This window comes from Anabrus simplex, chromosome 7 (assembly GCF_040414725.1).
Source record: "Anabrus simplex isolate iqAnaSimp1 chromosome 7, ASM4041472v1, whole genome shotgun sequence".
Classification (NCBI taxonomy): Eukaryota; Metazoa; Arthropoda; class Insecta; order Orthoptera; family Tettigoniidae; genus Anabrus; species Anabrus simplex.
In genome coordinates this window covers 155,573,549-155,597,154 of record NC_090271.1, presented here as the reverse complement: position 1 = coordinate 155,597,154, position 23,606 = coordinate 155,573,549, and the positions used below count along the sequence as shown (strand labels likewise).

The 23,606-nt window shown below is 39.4% G+C and overlaps 1 protein-coding gene across 1 annotated transcript in view; it reads right to left on the bottom strand.

Annotated features, from left to right (window-relative positions):
• lqfR (clathrin interactor lqfR) overlaps positions 1-23,606 on the bottom strand; it is a 285,249-nt gene that overhangs the window by 28,401 nt on the left and 233,242 nt on the right. The window contains exons 11-12 of the mRNA XM_067151380.2: positions 22,684-22,787; positions 22,435-22,606 (exon numbers count right to left, since the gene is read on the bottom strand). Of these exons, the coding sequence (XP_067007481.2) occupies positions 22,435-22,606; positions 22,684-22,787 (276 nt within the window). The remainder of the gene's footprint in view (positions 1-22,434; positions 22,607-22,683; positions 22,788-23,606) is intronic.

The following is a 23,606-nucleotide window of genomic DNA, read 5'->3' as shown; positions in this document are numbered from 1 at the left end:
TGTACTCTGGTACTAGCTCACAATAAACATCCCGTAACCATTTCTGGACAAGTTCTTAGGTCAGTTTTTCAGACTTTGAAGGTAAAGTGTACAAATTTGGTGCGGTAAATAGGTTGTTTTCTATATTAGGGCTAAATTTGCCATTTTTTTCTTTCAACACCACTAGCAAACTTCGGCCCGAGTTGTCCATCTGCCGAAATTATTGGCTGTATTGTGTAGCTATGAGTTAGCAAATTCATAGATTGTGCTTCTGCTAATATGACATTTTCTCCTCGTTCATTATGGGTCCTGCCAGAATGGAACTCTTCATGAAAAACAGACTGATCAGTATTAAACACGCACTCTGGGCTGTGACTTTCTATTAATTGCATCTCTTCTTCCACAAACAGTGTCGTGTTACAATTAGTATCTTCTTGTTCAAACTGGTAATTTTTTAGATACGAATCTGCAAATTTTTCTTGATCCAATTTTAAATTTATTTTTAAAACTCATTACCCAGGAATGAGACGCTTGAAACGTGTCGTAGCTAACTAGACGAGCGTACTTTAAAGCCCATTCTTAAATATTTATATCATGAACAGTTTTGTTTTGTTGTCTACTTTCTTTGAACTTATAAGTCTTCTTCGTAACAAATTTATTTTTTTATCCATTGTGCCACTGCTTTCCAATTGTTGCTCCCACCTGTAAAGCTCCTCCCGGCACTTTAATTTACGAAACCTGTGTTTCGCTGATGCGAAGCTCCTCTGTTTCCCACTTTTGTTTCGCCAATTTTCGACGACCTTCTTCTTATCAGTTACTGGGATTAGGCATTGTTCAGCCGTTGTTGTGGATGCAGGGTTAGGAGTAACATTTTTGGAGATGGATTCAAATATCGGTGTTTCAATATTGTCTTCCTCGAAAACAAAGTCATCATCTGACATATCCACTGTGACATCCAGTTTGACTGTCACATCGGTATCTAAAACCCTGTCAGCAATTAGACCTGTAAAACGAAGACAAGAACGCAATTCCTGTGAAGGCTTGTTTTTCTCTTAAAAGTAAATATATATACATAGATTGATCTATTTACGATATAATTCCAATCCCAAATTCCTTTCATCTTCTGAAAATGGGGTGTCTTTTTTGTCACACTCTGCAAAACAATTCTGAATGCACACTACTACATTCTACGGATTGAATGACTTCCGTAGTGGGAGTTTTGTTGTATCTAGGTGTAAAAAATCAATTATTACCATACAAGGTTAAATATACAGCTACGATTCATAAAAATGACTATAAGAACGTTAGATTTTACCTGTCATTGTAAGAACGTTGTCTCATTGGACGACTAATCACTGTGCATCTCTTGATCTGCTTTGACGTTTCTAATTGGGAAGATACGAGGTATGTGTGAATTGCGGTGCAGTAAAGAAGAGTGGCCGAGATGGGGGGGTGATTCATTCCACTCAAGCGAGCAGCCTGACTATACGCTGCCTGGCTGCTGGCGCAGCTTGACACAGCCCGGCTGGCTCACGCCCACTGCTTCGCTCCTCCCTACCTCTCCGTCACACCCTGATAATCACCCGGCACTTTCAAATTTATGACTATTTAATTCATCAATGTTGGCGTTCAGGCTTGAGCTGGGCACATGCAGTTTTCACCTTAGCATTCTACCGCCTCCCACAAATATTCCTACCAAATTTAAACTGGATTGAGTGTAACACATGTATTGTGTTTCCCCTGTCAGCATTATTTATTGTAAGAATATGGAATATTACTTTTTATTCACATCACAGCTAAAAATACAGAATTAATGAATAGAGGAAAATCTATTTGTTTGCAGTACAGAGACATATATGTAGAATTTTGCCTGTCAAAACAAAACTCTCACTGGAACAACAGAGTAAAATAAAAAATAGGAAAACGGGGAACCAAAGAACTTCAGATGTAGTTACACACTATAGAGTAATTACAGTAGTCAGTATTTTCTTAGGCAGATAAAAGCCTTCCCTCATTACTTGTGTGTTAGGCACAGAGATAGAGATTGGCGATCTTTTCCTCTCTTCGTATCATCCTGCGTGTCCCAATACGAACACTTGGAGGGTATCCAGAAATGAAAAATATGGTGATAGAGCAACAAATTTCATCAGAAGTTATTTGTGGGTCTGTATAATTTAAAAACATTGCATACTTTCTGGTCTCTTGAACTGAATGTTCAATCAGCTGGTTATCCACAAACAATTCAAAAATGTCAACAAAATTCATTGATTTGTACTTTATGTAATTAGGCTCCGGAAATGTTAACTCACCCTATATCGAAATCATCCCTTTCGGTCTATCTTGGTTTGTAATTTGATTTATTATTTTCTCTATCAGTTACCTGTTCATTTGCAGTTTCATGTATTGAAACAGATCTTGAGTCAGTAGACACAAAAGGCACTTCATCCTCTGCTAACACATCTTCATCATCGTAACTGATCATAATTCTTTCATTATTTACAAGCTTCATTTCAGCACTGGCATGTAACTGCCAAGAGCCAAGTTTATCAATAAGCCCGCCAACATCATCACCAGGAGCCATCATGTGTAACTCCACTTACATCGGGTGGTTCCACTAAAATATCACCATTGAGATCTTAAGTCAGTAGCATATCCAGTGCTTCTGAAAGGGAAAATCCCTTCCAGAAAGGAAGATGTATGAATTAGGATAAACTAACATGATCTGACAGCTGCAGAAATTTGACCGAGTATAAACGCCTAGCGTTGCCATGCCATATGCCATGTGATTCAACAAGCACTACTACGGCATTGTGCGCCCGTACTATTTCAAATGCTTACAACATATATAATTACGTGTGCATAACACTACTGTAAACACAATCTAATGAAACATCTTCATTTATAAATTTTATATCCTTCTTATGCGAAGCTGTCAGCCACTTCATAGGAATCTGAAAATAAGAGTTCACCACTCCTTGTGTCACAACAGTAGATTTTAAAATTAAATAAACATGATTACTTGATTCTACAAACACTTCTCTAATTGCCGGATGACACCACAGTCTTGCAGATTCTTTCTTGTTGCTAACAGTACTAAAAAAAAAAAAAAAAAAAAAAAGGTGTGAAAATCATTGCCATATGGCAACACACGGCGCTAATGGGTTAATACAGCTTTATGGTGTAACCAAGAGAGAGGACATTATAACTTCATTTTTAAGCTATTTTCAAAATCTAAACATTGATGCATATAAACTACTTAGTATTACTACTGATGGTAGCCATGCAATAGTTTGGAAGAACAGGGGATTTGTTAAACTTCTTAATGATTAAACTGGACGTCAAGTATTGAGCTTCCATTACCTTATACATCATGAGAGATTGCGTACAACGATTTTGTCACATTGGTTGAATGATGTAATGGAAACTACTGTCAAAATAGTTTTTACACTTTCCTTCATAGGCAGTTCAAGTCACTTCTAGAAGAAATGGATGGCATGTATGCAGACCTCTCGCAGTAATGTTGGTTGGCTTATTCGAGGTACTGTTTTGAATGGATCTGCATCATGTCTAGAAGCGAACAAAGCACTTCTCGATGAAAAATTGAATTGAATGATGAGGTATGTCTGTGCAAGTTTATATATCTGGATGACATAACTGCGTATCTGAATAAATTAAACTTAGATTTAACAAGGCAGGGCCAAACACTAATTGAACTTTCTGAGCATTGGACAGGATTAGATATAATTTGGCATGATATTACCAACAATACAAATACTTTACGAATGTAAAGGCCTATTCAAATCAATTTACTGTAAATACAGATGAACTTCAGAAGTACATTGAAGCACTCAAAGGAGAGTTTGCTAAATGAGGTCAACACTTCCAAATTCCTGGGCCTGTTGTGTCCTCCCCAGGACATGAACTGAGGACAGAGGTTCCCTCCGAGGATCGACCCGTAGGGAAGTAGGAGGAGCTGCTGTGGCCTGACGTATTAGGGTTAACTGGCATAAAAAGCTAGAACTCACTACTTACATATACAAGTACTTGTAAATACGGTAAAACACTTTAAAATGTACTTCATATAATTGGTAATGGTGGTTGAGAAAGTGCTGTTCTAGAATACTGAGAAATCTTGGGTAAGAAGTCGGTCGGTCAAAAGACTTAGAATAATAGTCATAAGACCGTGACTCATGAGTACACAGAACAGAGGTCAGGCTGCTGACAATTTTTAGACGTATAGGAATTATACGGGGGATGCAGACCTCTGATTGGGTAGAACCATGGAAGGTTCTACGGTGATGTCTCACAGATTATTCTAAGAGCTTCGAGAACATTAGGTGGGGTTGGAAAGCCTATATAAATCCCAGCTACTCAGCCTCGGGGCCTTCTGTTAGAATTTGCTGGAGCAGTTGCTGGGTAATCCTTGTTGGCCCATAAGACGATTATGCAACTAATAATAATAATTTTTCTCAACTAAGTAGCAAACTGTTAAGGCTTGCCTGGACGGACTTCAACGTAAGACTCAAGTAACTTAAGAGTCTTATATCATCTACATAGTGTACATATTCAATTTAGAAGAACAGAGTAATTTATTTGAGGGAAAACAACATCATCTTTATATCCTGTTCCAACCACTCGGGAACTTTCCAATCTATCATCCAGCCAACCTATCAACCTCCTACGAGGTCCAAACCCTGTCTATCACGACAGAGAAGAAAAATTTTGGTGTAAGATGTAGGGTTTGGAAGTATCCAACCTCAGCAGAAAAGACAAATTGATTTTAAAAACCCCCATAGAAGAGGCTTAGTCAAGCAAGAAGATATCAAGCTGGAGTTACTATTCCAGTGAGAGGCTTCAAGCAGCATGTGAGCAGCCTACTAATCCAGTCCAACGCGAGGTAGCAGAACCAGTGCGGAACAGACAACCGACCGAGGACCGAGGGGTGAGTACCTGTAACTAACTCCATCACCATGGCAGAATCTAGTAATATGATAGATCATGTGAGTAACTCAGGATCTGATACTGGTAGTGTGCATGCAGAAGAACACATATATATCAGCTGCAGAAGGTCATAAACGAATAGGAAATGAATTTGACAGCAGTAAGCTGGAACGCCTCCGCGAATTCATAGGAAATGTAGAAGCCACGCTTTGTATGATAAGGCCCAATGAGGAAACTCTATTCTTCAAATACATCTCAACGAAAATAACTGGCCCAGCTCGTGAGAACTTATCACGGGGTGATATTGACTGGAGGCATGCGATAGGTGCTCTATGGGAATATTACGGAAAGCAGGGCACATTTGAGTTGTACTTGTGTCAGTTATTCCAGTCCCAGCAAGGGACTAGAAGCAGTAGCAGACTGGGCGCATGATGTAGAGGAAATTATGGTCGTGTTCAGAAATGCAATATTGGAGAAGGAACCTATAGAAGGCCGTGAGCATCAGCGCCAGCTGACAGTAAAGATAGCAATAGCTGCTTTCATCCAAGGGCTCCGAAATAGGCGAATTCAGAATAACGTACAGGAGAGGAACCCACGGACCTTTGAAGAAGACGTAAGCGTAGCTAGGCAGGAGAAAGCACTGTTAAACTCCCAGGAGGAGCGCGAAGCATGTATAAACCACACTTGCCTAGAACTCCTTGTAAGGTCGGTTGGCAGGTGGTAACAACCAAGGGTAATGCAGGACGACAAATGCCGTCAGATAACAAATAGTATAAGACTAAAAATGTTCTCATATCCTGTTTTAATTGCAAAGAGTAGGGGAATATTGCAAGGGAATCCGATCGACCAAGAGCGAAAGATAAGTCAGCCGTACTCAAGTATACGTACTGTAAAAAATTAGGCCATGCAGAATGGGAATGCAGGAAGATGTCAAAAGACAAGGAAAAACCTGCAGATAGAAAATTATAGTCAGGGTCACAAAGGTAATGTCACAAGCACGATCTCAGCATGTGCAAAGAACAGAGTACCAAAAGGGGCAGTTCTCAACCCACGATTCGGTGTTACAAGTCCAACGAAGTGGGTCACAAAAGGCCCGAATGTGCACAAGGGAGAATGGACAAGGTACTAGGAGCCGTAGATGTACATGTAAGCGTTGTTGTGCCCGTGGGAGGCAGGGCCATTTACGGTGGCAATGTACAGCTAACTCTAGCAAGGACGTACAGACTAGTCCGAATAGAAGGAACCAGCAGGTCGAAGGAACTCTTGTGCGTGACCACAGCCGCAAAGTATGGTGTGATATATGTAAGCAATGGTCTCATGAGAGTAAAGAATGTTCGTTCAAGCCAAGGGATGCATTAAAGTAACAAGGGGTCACAAGCGAGGGATGGCTGTGAAAACCCCGATAGTATCAAGTCCCAACATGTCAGATGTATTTAAATATGAAGGTACAATGCTGATTGATTTGGCCGGAAAAGGGGATCCTGTTTAGATTTTTAATCGACACAGGCAGTGATGTATCCCTTCTTAAGGAAAGGTGTGCACCGAAGGAAGTTCTCATGAATCGAAAGGAAACTCTCCAACTGAAAGGAATCAGTGCAGACACGGTACTCACGATAGGAGGGTAAATCCTAGATTTCCATCTAGTAAGTAATGATTTCAATTTAAAACAAGATGGAATAATTGGGAAGGATGCCTTGCATGATAACATATTAAATTACCAGGAAGGCTATGCGCTAATAGCAGGAAAAAGATACCCTTTTGGTGCACGGGATACTGTGTGGGTCACACCTGAACCCCGGACAGGAAAGATAGTGGTTATTGAAATAGACAAAGACAATATCGAAGACCTGATTGAGGGGCAGGAAGTTAAACCGTGCGTTTATTTGGCTGAGTGGCTGACCAAGTCGAAAGTTTACACTGCTCTTGTTAGTATGCTGAATACTACAGATAAGGTTTGGCGATTATTAAGTCCAGTAGTGGAGGACTCACGCTGTAATGAATGAAACAGCTGAATCACCAGTTGTAGTAAATAAGGTCGAGAGAGCTGCCTTATCTGGAGAATGTAGCGGAACACTAGGGCATCCTAAGAATACTGTAATAATAATAATAATAATAATAATAATAATAATAATAATAATAATAATCATAATAATAATAATAATAATAATAATAATAATGACCGAACGGAAGCCAACTCTCCCATTACTAAGTCTAGAGCTCAAAGACTGCGAGAACAGTTACATTTGAATCATTGAGCAGCTTAGGACCGTGAAGAAATATATGCAATCTGTACCGCCTACCAAGATATATTTTACTTGGAAGGTGATAAATTGACACAAACGGATATGCTGCAACATGCCATTCGGACACCAGTTGATCAGCCTCCTATTCAGTTAAGGCAATATAGGCCACCTGAAGCCTAAAATAAGAGGAGATAGGTAGGCAGACTGAAAAAATGATAGATGATGAAACTATAGCACCTTCGATCTCCCCATGGTCTTATTTAACGTCAAAAATTTCATAATGGTCCGTATTGAAAAAAAAATTTACATTCAGAAACAGTGGTAAGGTTATCCACCTGTTCAATACTACTTACAATGTGTTATCATTAAAATGTCACATTTTATTATTCCATTTGGTGGGTACCGGTTTCGGCATTATATAATGTCATCATCAGCCCAAGATTTAAGCAAGCAAGGACACTTAATAAAACACATATATATGTACATAGATAGCTAGCAATGATAGTTGTGTTACATCATAAAACATTTGACCACATAATATCTCTAAGAACATATTAAAATTATGAAATTCTGGAATTCTAGATTTAAGATAAAGAGTATTACAATTCAGTATATTCTTATCACCCAGTAATGTTACTTAATGATTTCTATGTATAGAGCTACAGTAGCTGCTAAGTTATGTAAGATCTTTTTTCTTTTTACCATCTATATAGTTAAATGACGATTATTCTATTGCTCTTGAACACCATATAGAGTCCTTGAGAACGATCTATTGTGTAAGATTGAATCCTATATACATAGTTATCACATTTTAGAGTATTATTGTACAGTATAAAATAGAGGGAAGACCATTATACATTCAATGCAAATAAAAAGTAGTTCCTCTTGGTAAAACTCAGATAGCCATTGTAAACTGGTCAGCTGTTTAGAGCAGGTGGACAGCTTGTTCTTAGTGTAATTGTTGTTGGAATCTTACTGATATGTCTTAACTTGATAAGTCATATAATAATAGAGGCTAAAATTTCAGTAATATCTTCAAATATAGGTGGGTTGAGGCCGAAGGTTGACTTTTTTATGAAACACGATGTTTTCAATGGTCAAACGTAACCTTAGAGGATCTTAATTCAACCGGACCTAAAAGAAAATAATACCTGTGTAAGAATAACATACACGGATCGAGAAGGGTGTTAGGATATTTTATGAAAAGAAAGAACAGAAACTCTCCTCAAGCACCACACTATCGACGAAAGGTTAAAACAGGACTGGCGAGCACCACTGCCGAGCGATGTGTCAGACAACAAGCTGCATGCACCAACGGGGAAACAGGGTGTGCCTTGTAGGGGGAAGGGGAGGTGAGGAGACCTGAACAGGAGAGTATGGGTCCACAAAAACCAGGTAACGTTATACATGGTACATGCTTCGCTCTTTTTCTGAGCATCATCAGCCACTATAGTCACTCTAGGTTGATTAGGATCTTGACCTTGAACTTTGAAATAATTTATGCTACTTTGAAAACATACGCTATTTTACCAATTTTTTTTACTATTTTAATTAATTACAATGTTCATGTATGAATCTTAGCTATGGATCTAAAAAACTTTACTGTTACGTACATATTCAATTTAATCTATTATAGTCTTAAAAAGTTTGTTCTTTAAGCTAAAAACATTAAATGTCTAAAATCTTGAAGATAACATTGTCTCTTAAATAAAGAAAATGAACGAGACTCTGTTAATGAACTCATTAAATTTGTTATTTAAACTTGAGATCTGGCTAAAATGTTCTGTTTGTGTTCATTAGAACATTTAGGCGTCTTTAAATCTTCATGCTTCTTCATCTTATGAATTAAAGCTAATTGTGTTCAGCATGTCTATCATATATTATATTGTAGTTTCTCTCTATCGTTGACTTAATGCTGGAATGACTTGTTATAAGTCAGAAGTCTGTTTGTTGTTTATTCCTAAAGTGTTGTGTGCTTGTACGGGGAATTAGTCTAAAGGGACACTAACTTAAAGTTGAAATTTGATGTGAACACTCCAAATTTAGACTTGAGCTTGTTGATCTATATGTAACAATGAAAAGGATGTGTAAATATTTTCTATTAATCTGGGTGAGCCTATCCTTTAAAAGAAATTTTCACTTAACCGCCTGACTGTTACCTATACGTCTGGTAGTGTTTATAGCTTGGTGACAAATGCTTCTCGTTCCGTTAGCACTCCTTATATTGTATGAGGGAGTGCGTTTTTGTGGGAAGTGGAAGTGGGCGGCGCATCGAAGGCTGGTGTGGCTTGTGGAGGGGAACGCCTAGAGGGAGCATAGGGAGGGGTTGAGTTTGTTTGTGTAGTGGGATTATTGATATATTTAGGAATGAAAATATTAGAAAATTTATTTAAATCCCACTTAAGTGTTTGTATTAATTTTGGTAACTGTTCTAACAGGGGATACTTTACTTCGATCTCACCATTTAGGTTTCTATCTTTGTTAAACTGCTGATCTAAATGAATGTAAATATTTCTTAACTCCGTCACAACTTTCCCTTTTCGATTTTTCGATTCTTAAATCTCTCTCTATGGTTGTGAAACTGTATCCAGCTTCTTGCATGTGAGCACTCATTGTGGAATGTTTAATATGTTTTGCTGCATTATCATGTTCTAGGTATCCAGTAAGATAACTTCGGCCAGTTTGGCCAACGTATGACTATTCGCACTCTGCACAAGTGATTCTGTACATTCCTGATCCTTGAATTGGTTATTGTTTGAATTTACCTTATTATGATCGAAAAAAATAATTTGGTTTGTGTTTTGGGTTTTAAAGGGAATAATGATTTCTCGTTTTCTTACAGGATTATTGACTTGGTATATGGCTAGATTAGCAAAAGTAAATGTTGCAAACTTGTCAATTTGCAAACAATGTAATAAAGATTGTCAAAGAATTTGGTAAAATAGTACATATTTGTAAGGTAGCATAAATTATTTCAAAGTTCAAGGTCAAGACTATCTAACAATTTAGTAAGGATGTAATCCTAACTGAGCTAATTATGTATTGAATAGGTGGATTGTAATAAACCATTGTATTTTTACGTCATAACTGATCTTCAATACGGGTTCTAAGATGAGAATAGTTACTTGCAGTACTATGCTGCCGATCTAACAGTCCAAAGTTCCAGTGCTGGAATGACCAGGTCGCAGATAGCTGCAAACACTTCCCTGTCATTTCGTTAAACATGCACACTGCTCATTCCTTCAGTGCTTCAGAGTAGGGATTGAATAGCTGGAATGCTACAATGAACCAGTGTGTTACGTACCAGTAGTATCAGAAAATTTACGAACCAGAGGAACGGCAAGCTAAAGAAGAGAGAGATCCAACTCCCCAGCTACTTACCACCAATATTCAGGCAGGCTGTTATACTCTATATGCAGCAGTAATCCCATCTACTGGCAACAGAAGACACAAAGCACATCACAACAAACAATGGTCAGTGCAATGTTATTGTTGATCAATTTTATGAGCTTCCTATATTGTAGGCTTTGGAATTTAAATTTCTTCTGATTCTGCAATATTAGGGCATCATTTATAGCATAGACTGTAGTTCGTTATTCCCCGACTTTACATATTGATTTTCATTTAATTGTTTACCCATTTTCTCGTGACTCGGTGCTGATATGGACTTGGCAACAAAAATCCAAATTCAGGTATATCTCTGTTATAGCCAGTACGGTAAAAAAGTGCAAGAACATAACTGATCAGAAATTTAATACTATATAACTTTAGTTATGTAGTATTTAGTGACAGGACCACTAATAACAAATATTTGAGAATTACATTTTAGGCCTTCCGCTGAACTACCACTTTACTCAGCATGAATAAAATTATTTATGGTCTAGATTGTACCGACTTATTCTCCGATTGTACATAACAATTTTCATTAGATTCTCTTCAGCCGATTGCTTGTGATGCAGGTACATACAGACAGAAATTATGGAACATTAAAAAGTGCGTTTCCTTGTTACCGTGGAAACAACCAATACAGAAATACCATTTTTCTTAAATTCTGAGTAATGTACAGACAAAACTCTTATTTTATATATAATATATATAGATTTCAAGATAATGTGTTTTGAACTTCTGTCTGTCAGGTCAACAGCCCAGGGGGCTGGTTGGATCTTCAAATAGCACCACCAAAGGTTATGCGGTTTTAAGGAAACCCCAAAAACCAATGGCAGCACCAAAATGAGGCTACTAGGCAAGATGAGGAGTGAAGTAGTTTGCCATTCCTTTCCTCACTGGGTCAGAAAGTACTATTGCAGCACGACTGAACCTGTGAGCAGAAACTTTCATAACACTCAGATGCACTAGTCGTGCTCTGAATGTCATTACTCAGCACTACACATACCCCAGCAGCTTCCATATTGTCACAGCCATGGATGTTAACTGGGACTTCGGTGGAAGCTACACTTTACTCTGGCCTGTGCCAAGAGATGGATGCAAAAGTACTGTATCCATCAAGAAATGACAGCAGGCAGGGTTTTGAACTTATAATTCACAATTTTGTATTTATTCCTATTTATATTAAAATACTGAATAAACAAGAAAGAATATAATAGTTGAATAGTGAAAGTTCACCTGACGTAGGCCTGTTTATTTCAATGCTAGTTGTAAAATGTGTATGTATGAATGGACTTAGGTTAGCTTGGTACACCGAGTGACTTTTCAACATTACTTTGGCAGAACAGTGTAATGAGGTCGTAGATCCTTGTCCTAAACTTTCATGGTCTTGAACAATAACATAACCTTGATGATTATGTGCTGTGTACTGTATGTACTTCTATATATATCACATAATTGTAGATAATTAGTAAATACCACATGATAAGTACTATAACTACTCAAGGGATGAAGGGCAAAAACAAAGTACTCTCCTGACCTGATTATAATTTTGACAACTTCACACTGAACCACATGTTCAATGTTGCACATCTCCCTGTAGGTACATACCTTTGTTCTTTCTAAAAGTACTCCTGGTATCCACTAAATAGTTAAACTCTGATGTACAATATGTGTCTGTGGAGAGATCTGCTGGGTAAGGAACTTCCTTTGCTTACTTCAAGACAAACAGACAAACATACATACATATAGCTGAGACGGGCAAAGCGTACCCAGCGGCATTCAAACAGTTCGGCAAACGTTTGATCTCCTTGGCCACTCACTGGCCTAGCGGGGGGTGATTTATGATGGCAGTGGGTTTAAACCGGAAGTTTGCATTCCCCTTCCGAAATCCTTACAGCTCTGTTGCCAATGCACCTCTTGTTAAATAGACGTCAGTCTCTTTTTTCAGCTCACACAATTCACACTTGCTTTGTTCGCTGTTTGAAAGTTTTGGATTATTTATTTGCTTCGTTAATTCATATTCGTGAAGTGTGTTGCTTTTCACTTCGCTTCATGCAGTAATGCGGAGGGTGTGTGAATCACACCTGGAAATAATCGCATCAGAAAATCCTGAATTAAATCTGCCACTGCACGCAAACGATCCTCAACTGAGCACCAGTAGCAAAGATATTCGACCGAGTAGTACTGATTCCATGTCCGCGAGTGATATTCAGCCGGATAGTAGTCGTTGCGCGGAGAAAAGAAAGGCGACTAAAACTTTAAGTAAGCAAAGTCAACATTCAGAGAATGCATACGAATACGTTATAAAGAATAACGTTCGCAAGGGTTATATTTATGAGAGAGCTAAAATGTTGAAACTTAACAGGAAAACTATAATTAAAGTAGTAAAGAGGGGACCTACAACTCCGAAAAAGTGTGGCAATAATAGGGTTATCTTTAATAAAATTGATTTTAGCCATGACTTGGTGAGGCGCGAGGTATATACATTCTTTACTAAAGGTAAGTCACAACCGTACAGGAACTGTTAAAACATTTGAAAAATGTGTGTGGCTTTCCTTATGAAAAACTCTACAGCAGCTGTTGATAAAACTTGGGTTTTGTTTCCGTATTCTGAAGAAAAAACAGATTGTAATGGAATCTGCTAGAATAGTAGCTTGGCGATATAAATTCATAGACCGTCTCTGGAAGTTGCGTTCCGAGGGGTAAAGAGTTGTCTATCTAGATGAAACTTGGTACGATACTCATGACATTGTGAAGAAAGGGTGGGTAAGCACCAACATCGCGAGGCAAGCATATTATGGTATTGCATGCTGGAGGCAGTGAGGGCTGGGTTGAGAATTGCCTTTATTTATCGGCTAAAAATATTGGAGACTGCAAAGCTGATAGCCATGACGAAATGACAGCTCAAGTTTTCGAGAACTGGTTTAGGTCTCATCTTCTAGAGAACCTACCACGTGACCGAAAATGCGTAATCACAATGGACAACACAAGCTATCATTCGTGGCAGCTGATTAGGTTTCCTTCCATGAACACTAATATTAAGGACATTATTAAGTTTATGGAGTACAATAACATTCCCATGTCAAAACCTGTATCCATCAAGGCAGTTATGTTGCAGGAAATCAAATCAGCCAATATCAGTAAAAGTTACGCCGTAGAAGAGATTGAAGCCTCATGTGGACACGAAGTTTTGCAACTCCCTCCATATCACTGTATTTTAAACCCCCATAGAAATGATCTGGTCTCAGGTGAAGGCGTATGTTAGGAAAAATAATGTTACGCCAACTTTGAGTGCTAGTGTGTGTGTCAACTTCTGCGTGAAGGAGCTGGAACGATCAGTCCTGAGAGGTGGTCTGCTTGTGTTCGAAGCACCATTAAGACAGAAGAGAAGTACATGAAACACGACACGGATAGCAACCAAGATAGATTTGTAATTCACCTAACAGACAATGACATGGACAACGAATAGAAGTAAGGTAAATACTGCATTTGTTTTAAAAGTAGCTAAGTTTGCACGCTATTTTTTTTGTCCGAACTGCATACTCCGATATTATTACTTCTTACTCTTCTTCTTCTGCTTCTTCTTATTATTATTATTTTCTTTCTTAACCTGCTTACTCTCCAGGGTTCGTTTTTCCCTCTGACTCAGCGAGGGATCCTACCTCTACCGCCTCAAGGGCAGTGTCCTGGAGCGTGAGACATTGGGTCGGGGGATACAACGGGGAGAATGACCAGTACCTCGCCCAGGCGGCCTCACCTGCTATGCTGAACAGCGGCGTTGGTGGGGGATGGGAAGATCAGAAAGGATAGGCAAGGAAGAGGGAAAGAAGCGGCCGCGGCTTTAAGTTAGGTACCATCCCGGTATTTGCCTGGAGGAAAAGAGGTAAAACAAGGAAAACCACTTCCAGGATGGCTGAGGTGGGAATCGAACCCACCTCTACTCAGTTGACCACCTGAGGCTGAGTGGACCCCGTTCCAGCCCTCGGACCACTTTTCAAATTTCGTTGCAGAGCCGGGAATCGAACCTGGGCCTCCGGAGGTGGCAGCTAATCACACTAACCACCACACCACAGAGGCGGACAATTATTATTATTATTATCCCAGTCCCTAGTTTGTGATTTTGCTTTTCCTTTGCCGAGCGATTTGGCCTTGCAGTTAGGGGCGCGCAGCTGTGAGCTTGCATCGGGGAGATAATGAGTTTAAGCCCCAATGTCGGCAGCTCTGAAGATGGTTCTCCATGGTCTCCCATTTTCACACCTGGCAAATGCTGGGGAAGTACCTTAATTAAGGCCACGGGCACTTCCTTCTCACTCCTAGGCCTTTCCTAGCCCATCATCGCCATAACATCTACCTGTGTCGGTGCGACATAAAACAATTTGTAAATATTTCTTTTTACTCTTCCTTTCTTTACTGAAAGGGAGACACTGATACTAACAGCATAAAATTAATATTTTAATAGGCCTACTTTGGCATCAATTTAAGTTTAGTCTTTGTCGAGTTTATTTGCCAATTCCTTCTTCCTGTTTTTCTTTCTTTCTTTCTTTCTTTCAACATCTGCGACCACCGCACGGGTTAAGCACGAAACAAATTATTCTGCGATATTAGTTTGTGCTGTGGTTCATGATCAAGTTTTTATATTTATATTTTGACTTTAGAATAAATTAAATGTTAACATGTTTAAATAATCGACGCAAAATATGACAACCTTGCTTTTGACAGCGCTCACTTGCCTTTTAAACGACACGCGCCCCCCCTTGTGTCCAGATTAAAGAAACCGACTGACAACCCTCATTATCACTAGGGCGGTCAGACTGACAACCCTTATTATTACCAGGCAGGGCCAAGTTTTGAGATCAGAAGAGTCCGCATGGGTATGCGTTGAGCGTCAGGACTATACATACATACATACATACATACATAATCATTATAGACCGTTATGCCTTTCAGCGTTCAGTTCGCAAGCCTCTGTGAATTTACTAAACGTAGCTACAATCCTCTATTTGCAACTAGTGCTGTGGCCTCGTTTAGTTCTATACCTCTTATCTTTAAGTCGTTAGAAACTGAGTCTAACCATCGTTGTCTTGGTCTCCTCCTACTTTTCTTACCCTCCATAACAGAGTCCATTATTCTACTAGATAACCCATCCTCCTCCATTTGCCTCACATGACTCCCACCACCGAAGCCGGTTTATGTGTACAGCTTCATCCATCAAGTTCATTCCTAAATTAGCCTTTATCTCCTCATTCCGAGTATCCTCCCGGCATTGTTCCCACCTGCTTTACTACAACTTGATTCAATCTCACTTACTGTATTACCATCCCGGGAGAACACACAACCTAAATACTTGAAATTATCTACCTGTTTTAGCTTTGTATCACCAACATGACATTCAGTTCTGTTGAATTTCTTACCTGTGGACATCAATTTAGTCTTCGAAAGGCTAATTTTCAAACCATACTCATTGCACATATTTTCAAGTTCCAAGATATTAGACTGCAGGCTTTTGGCACAATCTGCCATTAAGACCAGGTCGTCAGCATAGGCCAGACTGCTCACAACATTTCCATCTAACTGAATCCCTCCCTGCCATTTTATACCTTTCAGCAGATGATCCATGTAAACTACGAACAGCAAAGGTGAAAGATTACAGCCTTATCTAACTCCTGTAAGTACCTTGAACCAAGAACTCATTCTACCATCAATTCTCACTGAAGCCCAATTGTCAACATAAATGCCTTTGATTGATTTTAATAATCTACCTTTAATTCTATAGTCCCCCAGTATGGCAAATATCTTTTCCCTTGATACCCTGTCATATGCATTTTCTAGATCTATGAAACATAAACACATCTGCCTATTCCTCTTGTCTTAAAATGAATACAAGATTTATTGCTCCACCTTCTCAATACTTAAAATCATACAACGTTTAACAAAACATCACAATATGATAGTGTCAGGTACTAGTTTCGGTCCATATCCTGGACCATCATCAGCCAAGCCGAAATTGCAAGTAAAAGACATAAACTAAATTAATATGGATGAACATGAGGATGGATGGTAGTGGAATGATATACAAGTAAAATCCTTATACATAAGTTACAATAAATATGAACAGAATGTTAAAATTAACAAATGAATAAAATAATTGTGATGTTGGACCAAAACTAGTACCTGACACTATCATATTGTGATGTTTTGTTAAACGTTGTATGATTTTAAGTATTGAGAAGGTGGAGCAATAAATCTTGTATTCATTCTAAGTTAAGTCTTCACTCAATACGGAACCCAACCATGAAGTTTATTACTTTAAATATTCCTCTTGTAGCATTTTTCAATTACCTGGCGCATACTGAAAATCTGATCCTGACAGCCCCTCTGTGGTCTGAAACCATACTGGTTTTCATTCAACTTCCACTCAAACACTGACCACACCCTCCCTTCCAAGATGCCAGTGGATACTTTGCCTGGTCTACTAATCAATGAGATACCTCGATAGTTGTTGCAATCCTTCCTGTTCTCTTGCTTATAGATAGGTGCAATTATTGCTTTTGTCCAATCTGAAGGTACCTTACCAACACTCCATGCTAATCTTACTACCCTATGAAGCCATTTCATCCCTGGCTTCCCACTATACTTCAGCACATCAGGTCTAATTTCATCTATTCCTGCTGCTTTACGACAATGTAGTTTATTTACCATCCTTTCCACTTCCTCGAGCGTAATTTCACTAACATAATTTTCCTCCTCCCCATGAGCTTGGCTGTTTGCAACACCACCAGGATGATTTCCTTTTACGTTTAGAAGATGTTCAAAATATACCCTCCACCTCTCCAGTGATTCCCTGGGATCTATTATGAGTTCACCTGAATTACTCAAAACACTGTTCATTTCCTTTTTCCCTCCCTTCCTAAGATTCTTTATTACTGTCCAGAAAGGTTTCCCTGCTGCTTGACCTAGCCTTTCCCGGTTCTTACCAAAATCTTCCCACGACTCCTTTCTGGATTCAACAACTATTTGTTTCACTCTGTTTCTTTCATCTATGTACAATTCCCTGTCTGCCTCGGCCCTTGTTGGAGCCATTTCTGATAAGCCTTCTTTTTACGTTTACAAGCTGGTCTCACTTCATCATTCCACCGAGATGTTCGCCTTTTCCCATCTTCACACACAGTTGTTCCTAGGCACTCCCTTGCTGTTTCTATTACAGCATCCCTGTATGCCAACCATTCTCTTTCTATATCCTGAACCTGCTTACTGTCTACTGTTCGAAACTAATCATATCTATGTACTTCTGTCTAATTTCCTCGTCCTTGAGATTTTCTACCCACATTCGATTGCAGACAGATTTCACATTCTCTATCCTAGGCCTAAAGATACTTAGTTTACTACAGATCAGATAGTGGTCTGTATCATCGAAAAATCCCCGGAAAATTCGTACATTCCTAAGAGATTTCCTGAATTTGAAGTCTGTTAAGATATAGTCTATTATGGATCTGGTACCCCTAGCCTCCCATATGTAGCGGTGAATAGCCTTATGCTTGAAGAATATATCTGAAACTGCTAAACGCATACTAGCACAGAAGTTCAGCAAACGCTTCCCATTTGCATTAGCTTAAATATCTTCCCCGCATTTACCAATCACCCTTTCGTATCCTTCAGTTCTATTTCCAACGCTCGCATTGAAATCGCCCATTAGCACTATCCTGACCCTGACCATGATCACATGGTGAATACACCGAGACAATTCTCGTCCTAATTCCTCCAACAGCCAAATCTACCCACATCATTCGCTCATTTACGTGCCTAACAGAAACTATGTTGCGTGCAATGGTATTTCTGATAAACAGCCCTACCCCATACTCTGCCCTTCGCTTTCTTACACCCGTCAAGTACACTTTATAATCTCCTCTCTCTTCCTTGTTATCTCCCCTTACCCAAATATCACTTACTCCTAGCACATCCAGATGCATCCTCTTTGCTGATTCAGCCAGTTCTACCTTCTTTCTTCCATAAGCCCCATTAATATTGATAGCTCCCCATCAAATTCCATTTCATTCAACAAGTTTTTTCCAAGGAGACCCTTGCCTGTCAAATGGGAGTGGGACTCCGTTACTCCCATAGGTCCGAGGCTTGCTTAAAATGTTCTGAGCTCGGTAAATTCAAAAAGCAGGATGCTACCCTACTTACACATAGTTCAAGTGAGGATCTCTCCTCTAACGGGTTATGGAGCACCGGTGTATTGTTAGTCCTAGCCGCCTGAGCACAAGGATGGCCATGACTCGGAATATGTACAATATGCCCACTCCCATTCCATAGCAACTGGTATCCCGACTCTCAGGACCACTTACTAGGCCACTCAGCCGTTGTCCATGGTTCACGAACTAGGACGTGACTACAGTAACCCACACCATGAACCATGTTTGGATAGTTGGATAAAACTGTAAGTTATTCTAGTGAGGTTATCAAGAATGAAGGAGAAAGTACAACAATTTTAACAACTATTAATGTACATTCTCTACGAAAAAATGTATATTCCCCTCCTCATAGAGAAAAACTGTCAAGCCTACCATGCCAGGTCTTTTTTTGGTAACCCTTTGCAAAAGATTTTCTAAAATACAAAAATAGCACGATTAGCATGGGATGTGCATGCTACCTCAGACAAATTCATAGTAAGGGGTTCTTACCAACATTTCATAGAAATCAGCACAGCACTACTTCTGTCTGTTGTAAACACATTGCATCAATAGTTATTCACCACTGATCTGATGGTTACTGATGTAGCAGTCACAAGCCATTTCAATGTTATATTGATGAAAGTACTGCATTTACCGAAGTTCAATTATAGTGCTGTAACGGGGAAGCTCGACAAACAAAATTCTTAAAAGGAGGACTTTCAGGAGTCTTAGGCATTATTCCTGTCTCTCAGCTAACCCACAAAGTATCTGGCAGGGATCCATCATCAGCAACATCCAAAAAATTCATTTCCTCTTCACCGACACCATGATAGGATGGTGAAGGCATGTCACCTATACATTAGCATACTTATTTCAGGCCACCATGTCACTGCGCTGTAAAGCATCGCCAATTCCGCACATGCCTCAAGAAGACCTTGATGACTGGCTGCTATACAGCCACAAGCACATCCAATTGTTATCCATGTACACCGTTCTCTTTCAGGAATATCATTACTACTCATCTTTAGACGGTCACTTCTCAGGTGATCCTCTTCCTCACAGCTCGTCGCGTGTACAGTCCCTGTCCACATTATTAGATGCACCTGATTTTTTTTACAATTCATTTGTTTCTGGGGTCTGATTTTGTAAACTGACTCAACTATCACTGTGTAATGGGTTGAATATTGTAAAACTGTTGTTAGTGAACGAAATGAGCTCATTTGTTGTGCCATATCATTCTTGTGAGAGCTTATTATTGATGAACAAGTACTAGTTGCAGTCTTGAGAACAGAAAAATTTGACATATTTGAAGTGCGAGTGCATTATTAATATCTAGTATTGTTGGTTTCCTGGTTTATTTACAATCTGTAGCCTCTAATGATAAAGTTTTCCGATTCCTGAAAGATTTTAGATACAATACGATACAAAAAAATTGGTTAAGCAAGTGATTTGATGCTTCAGAGGATTGCGGGGTAAAAGCACCGATTGGCACAAATATGTATTCAAATCGGGAGATTAGTTGAAAATTGGGTATAATATCTGAATCATCCGAGAGGCGTGTAAAGAAGAAAATTGTTGGTGTGGAATTCGTCCCTCAAAGGAATATATGCCATGAGAAGCAGTTTAATTCTACAAAACAAATTAAAATGAAACTGTAACATGGTGGCATCATTGCATCTGAAAGAACTGTATGGCGCCAACTTTCACAGATGAACTTCAAGGCTCGCAGGTTTGCCTGAAAGCCAAAATTAACTGCTGCTATGATGTCAAAACGTCTTGCATGGGCAAAGAAGCACAAGCATCAAGATTTGGACTTCTAGAAATAGGTATCATTAAAGTGTACAGTATTTGTCTACATACAGTAGTGATCAATGTATTTTTGAGTTCAAGGCCATTTCTAAGTCAGATTTTAATGGCTTTTTCATTTTGTTTCAGGTTAGTTTCAGTGACCAACCCACAATTGAAATTTTGGCAAATGAATCTCAGTTTGTATAGTGAAAAGTACCACACCAATTGTGTTGTGCAGACTGTGAAACATCCCATCAAAGTCATGGTTTGGTCTGTCATCAGTGGGAAAGGCACTGGACATCTGTACGTAGTTGAGGGAAAAATGCAGCAATAACAGCACAAAGGGATGTTAAGGATGATGTTGCGACCTCAAATTAAAGAATGGTCCCCTAGTGGAGAACCATTTGTGTTTATGCAAGACTGAGCTCCATGTTGCACAGCACAATCAGTAAAAACCTTTTTGCAGCAAGAAAATATCCCTCTGTTACCCTGGCCAAGAAATTCGTTGGACTTGAACCCGATAGAAAATGTTTGGGAGCTGGTGAAAATGGAAGTGGACAAGGAAATAATCACAACAAAAATTTGTCTCATTGAAAAGAGTACTCAAGTCTGATATCATGACCCACAGATGCAGGACACTTTACAAGCTTGTATTAATAGTATGCCAAGCTGAATCACAGCACTAATAACAGACGAAGGCGGCTTGGCAAAGTATTAAGATGTTTGGTTTAGTTCTCCTTACTGAATATTTTTTTAAACAATCATAAGATTAAAACCGTGTGGTTTATCAGTTATTAATAATCTGTAATGTTTGAAGAAATGAAATCCCTTCATTTAGGCAGATCAATATAATCTTAATAGTCTCCGTGGCTCAGGCCGCAGAGCGCCGGCCTCTCACCGCTGGGTTCCGTGGTTTAAATCTCGGTCATTCCATGTGAGATTTGTGCTAGACAAAGCGGAGGCGGGACATGTTTTCTCCGGGTACTCCGGTTTTCCCTGTCATAATTCACTCCAGCAACACTCTCCAATATAATTTTATTTCACCTGTCATTCATTAATCATTGCCCCAGGGGAGTGTGACAGGCTTCGGCAGCCGGCACAATTCCTATCCTCGCCGCTAGATGGGGGCTTCGTTCATTCCATTCCTAACCCGGTTGAATGACTGGAAACAGGCTGCGGATTTTCATTTCATTTTAATATAATCTTAGTAGCTTTTTATACCTCCTAAACTCGTATTACGTTAACAATTCAAGGTGTGTTTTGATCTGCCTCGACGTACGTGGAAAACTGCCAACAGGATTCGCACAAACCATGGAGTATGTAATGACTTCCTCTACAAATGGAGCAAAATTTCTGATCCATCTTGTGTTTTACGTCATACTTGGGAGATCTGAAGGACTTTCTATCGTTGACTCCAGATGCTGTTAACTGGATAGACAAAGTGACTCTCACTATATAAGTGCATACATTGTCATTGTATAGGCCTACTCTGTTTCATGCGTAGTAGTAATAAGGCCCTAGTTATTTTAGAATATGATTTATATATTGTTATATATTCCAATGTGTTGCCATACGCTAAATAAATAATAATAATGTGTCATTTAATAATATGGCCAGGGACTGTACTATGAGATAGGTAATGTAATGACCTAATTTGTGGTATAGGCGAGAAACACCAGGTTTGTTTCCTGGTGCGAGTTGAGTAGGATCAGAAGGGATTTTTGGTCGTCTCTAACACCAGAACAGAATTTACTAGGAACAGTGTTCTTAATGCAACTCCGCTCTAATCTAACTCTCAAACCAGCCTTAATTCTGTGAAAAAGATAGGATTCCAAATTGGGTGAACACGGCAGGAAGCTAGCTGCAATGTTTAATTCTAGACTGAACTGTCAGTGAAATTTAAAAGCCATCCACTCAAAATTTACCTTGAGGTCGTATTGGCTGCGCTGGATGCATTGGAGATGTTGGGCTACTCACAGCCAGCTGGTTCATGGAAGGTGCATTAGACCCCTGTTTGTTTGTACCACGGAATCCCCCAAGACTCAGATTGTCAATGTTGATATTGAGACTGCCGGAGTTGACCCATGTGCTCCCCACCTAATGGAGAATCACAACAATCTATAAGATAATGGATATCATTTGTCTTGTGTAAGCACGATATCTCTTCTACTTACTTGATCACTGGAAGACAGTTTGGAGGTTGGGAGTGAGCTGTTGATGCTAGCAGGTTGCAGCAAGGTCATACCCGGCATTGAACTGGGAGAAGTGAGCAGAGGTCCTTGATACAAAAAGAAATAAATGCTTTACACAACAACATTAAATGTCATTCAAATATGAAAACGTGATAAAACTCTTGCGGTCAAATGACATTAACCAAAGACTATATTTTCTTTGAGTTATCCTCAGACTGACATCTTGAGGAAATACCAAGTTGAGCAGATGTGCACTGACTCCTCCATTCGATTCAAAATGATGCCCATACTGAGTGTAATAAAAAAAAAGCGAGGTGAAATCATTCAATATCAAAATTGCAGTTGCTGCTAATTATGTTTAAGGGCTACAGACACCTTTGGTCATAAGCAACATGTGAGAATGAGCAAGTGTCTATGGTTGTTTTATTTCTACTACTTTTAGGCCGAGGACTTCGGAAGAACTGGTCTGATGTGTATTTTTTGGGCAGGAATGTTAGCCGGTAAGCTTGCCCAGGATTTTCTTAGTTTGAGTTAAAACCTAAGAGTGAAGGGTACATTGAAGGCACCGGGCGAGTTGGCCGAGCGGTTAGGAGTGTGCAGCTGTGAGCTCCACCCCAATGTCGGCAGCCCTGAAAATGGTTTTCCGTGGTTTCCCGTTTTCACACCAGGCAAATGCTGAGGCTGTACCGTAATTAAGGCCATGGCTGATTCCTTCCCATTCCTAGGCCTTTCCTGTCCCATCGTCGCCATAAGACCTATCGGTGTCGGTGCGACGTAAAGAAACTAGAAAATAAAATACACTGAGGGCAACTATAAAATATTTACTGCGGCTCTGGGTACATTTCAACTTTGGTTGTCCATTCCCGTGAATTTTTTTTTAACAGGATAGATAGACTATAATACTT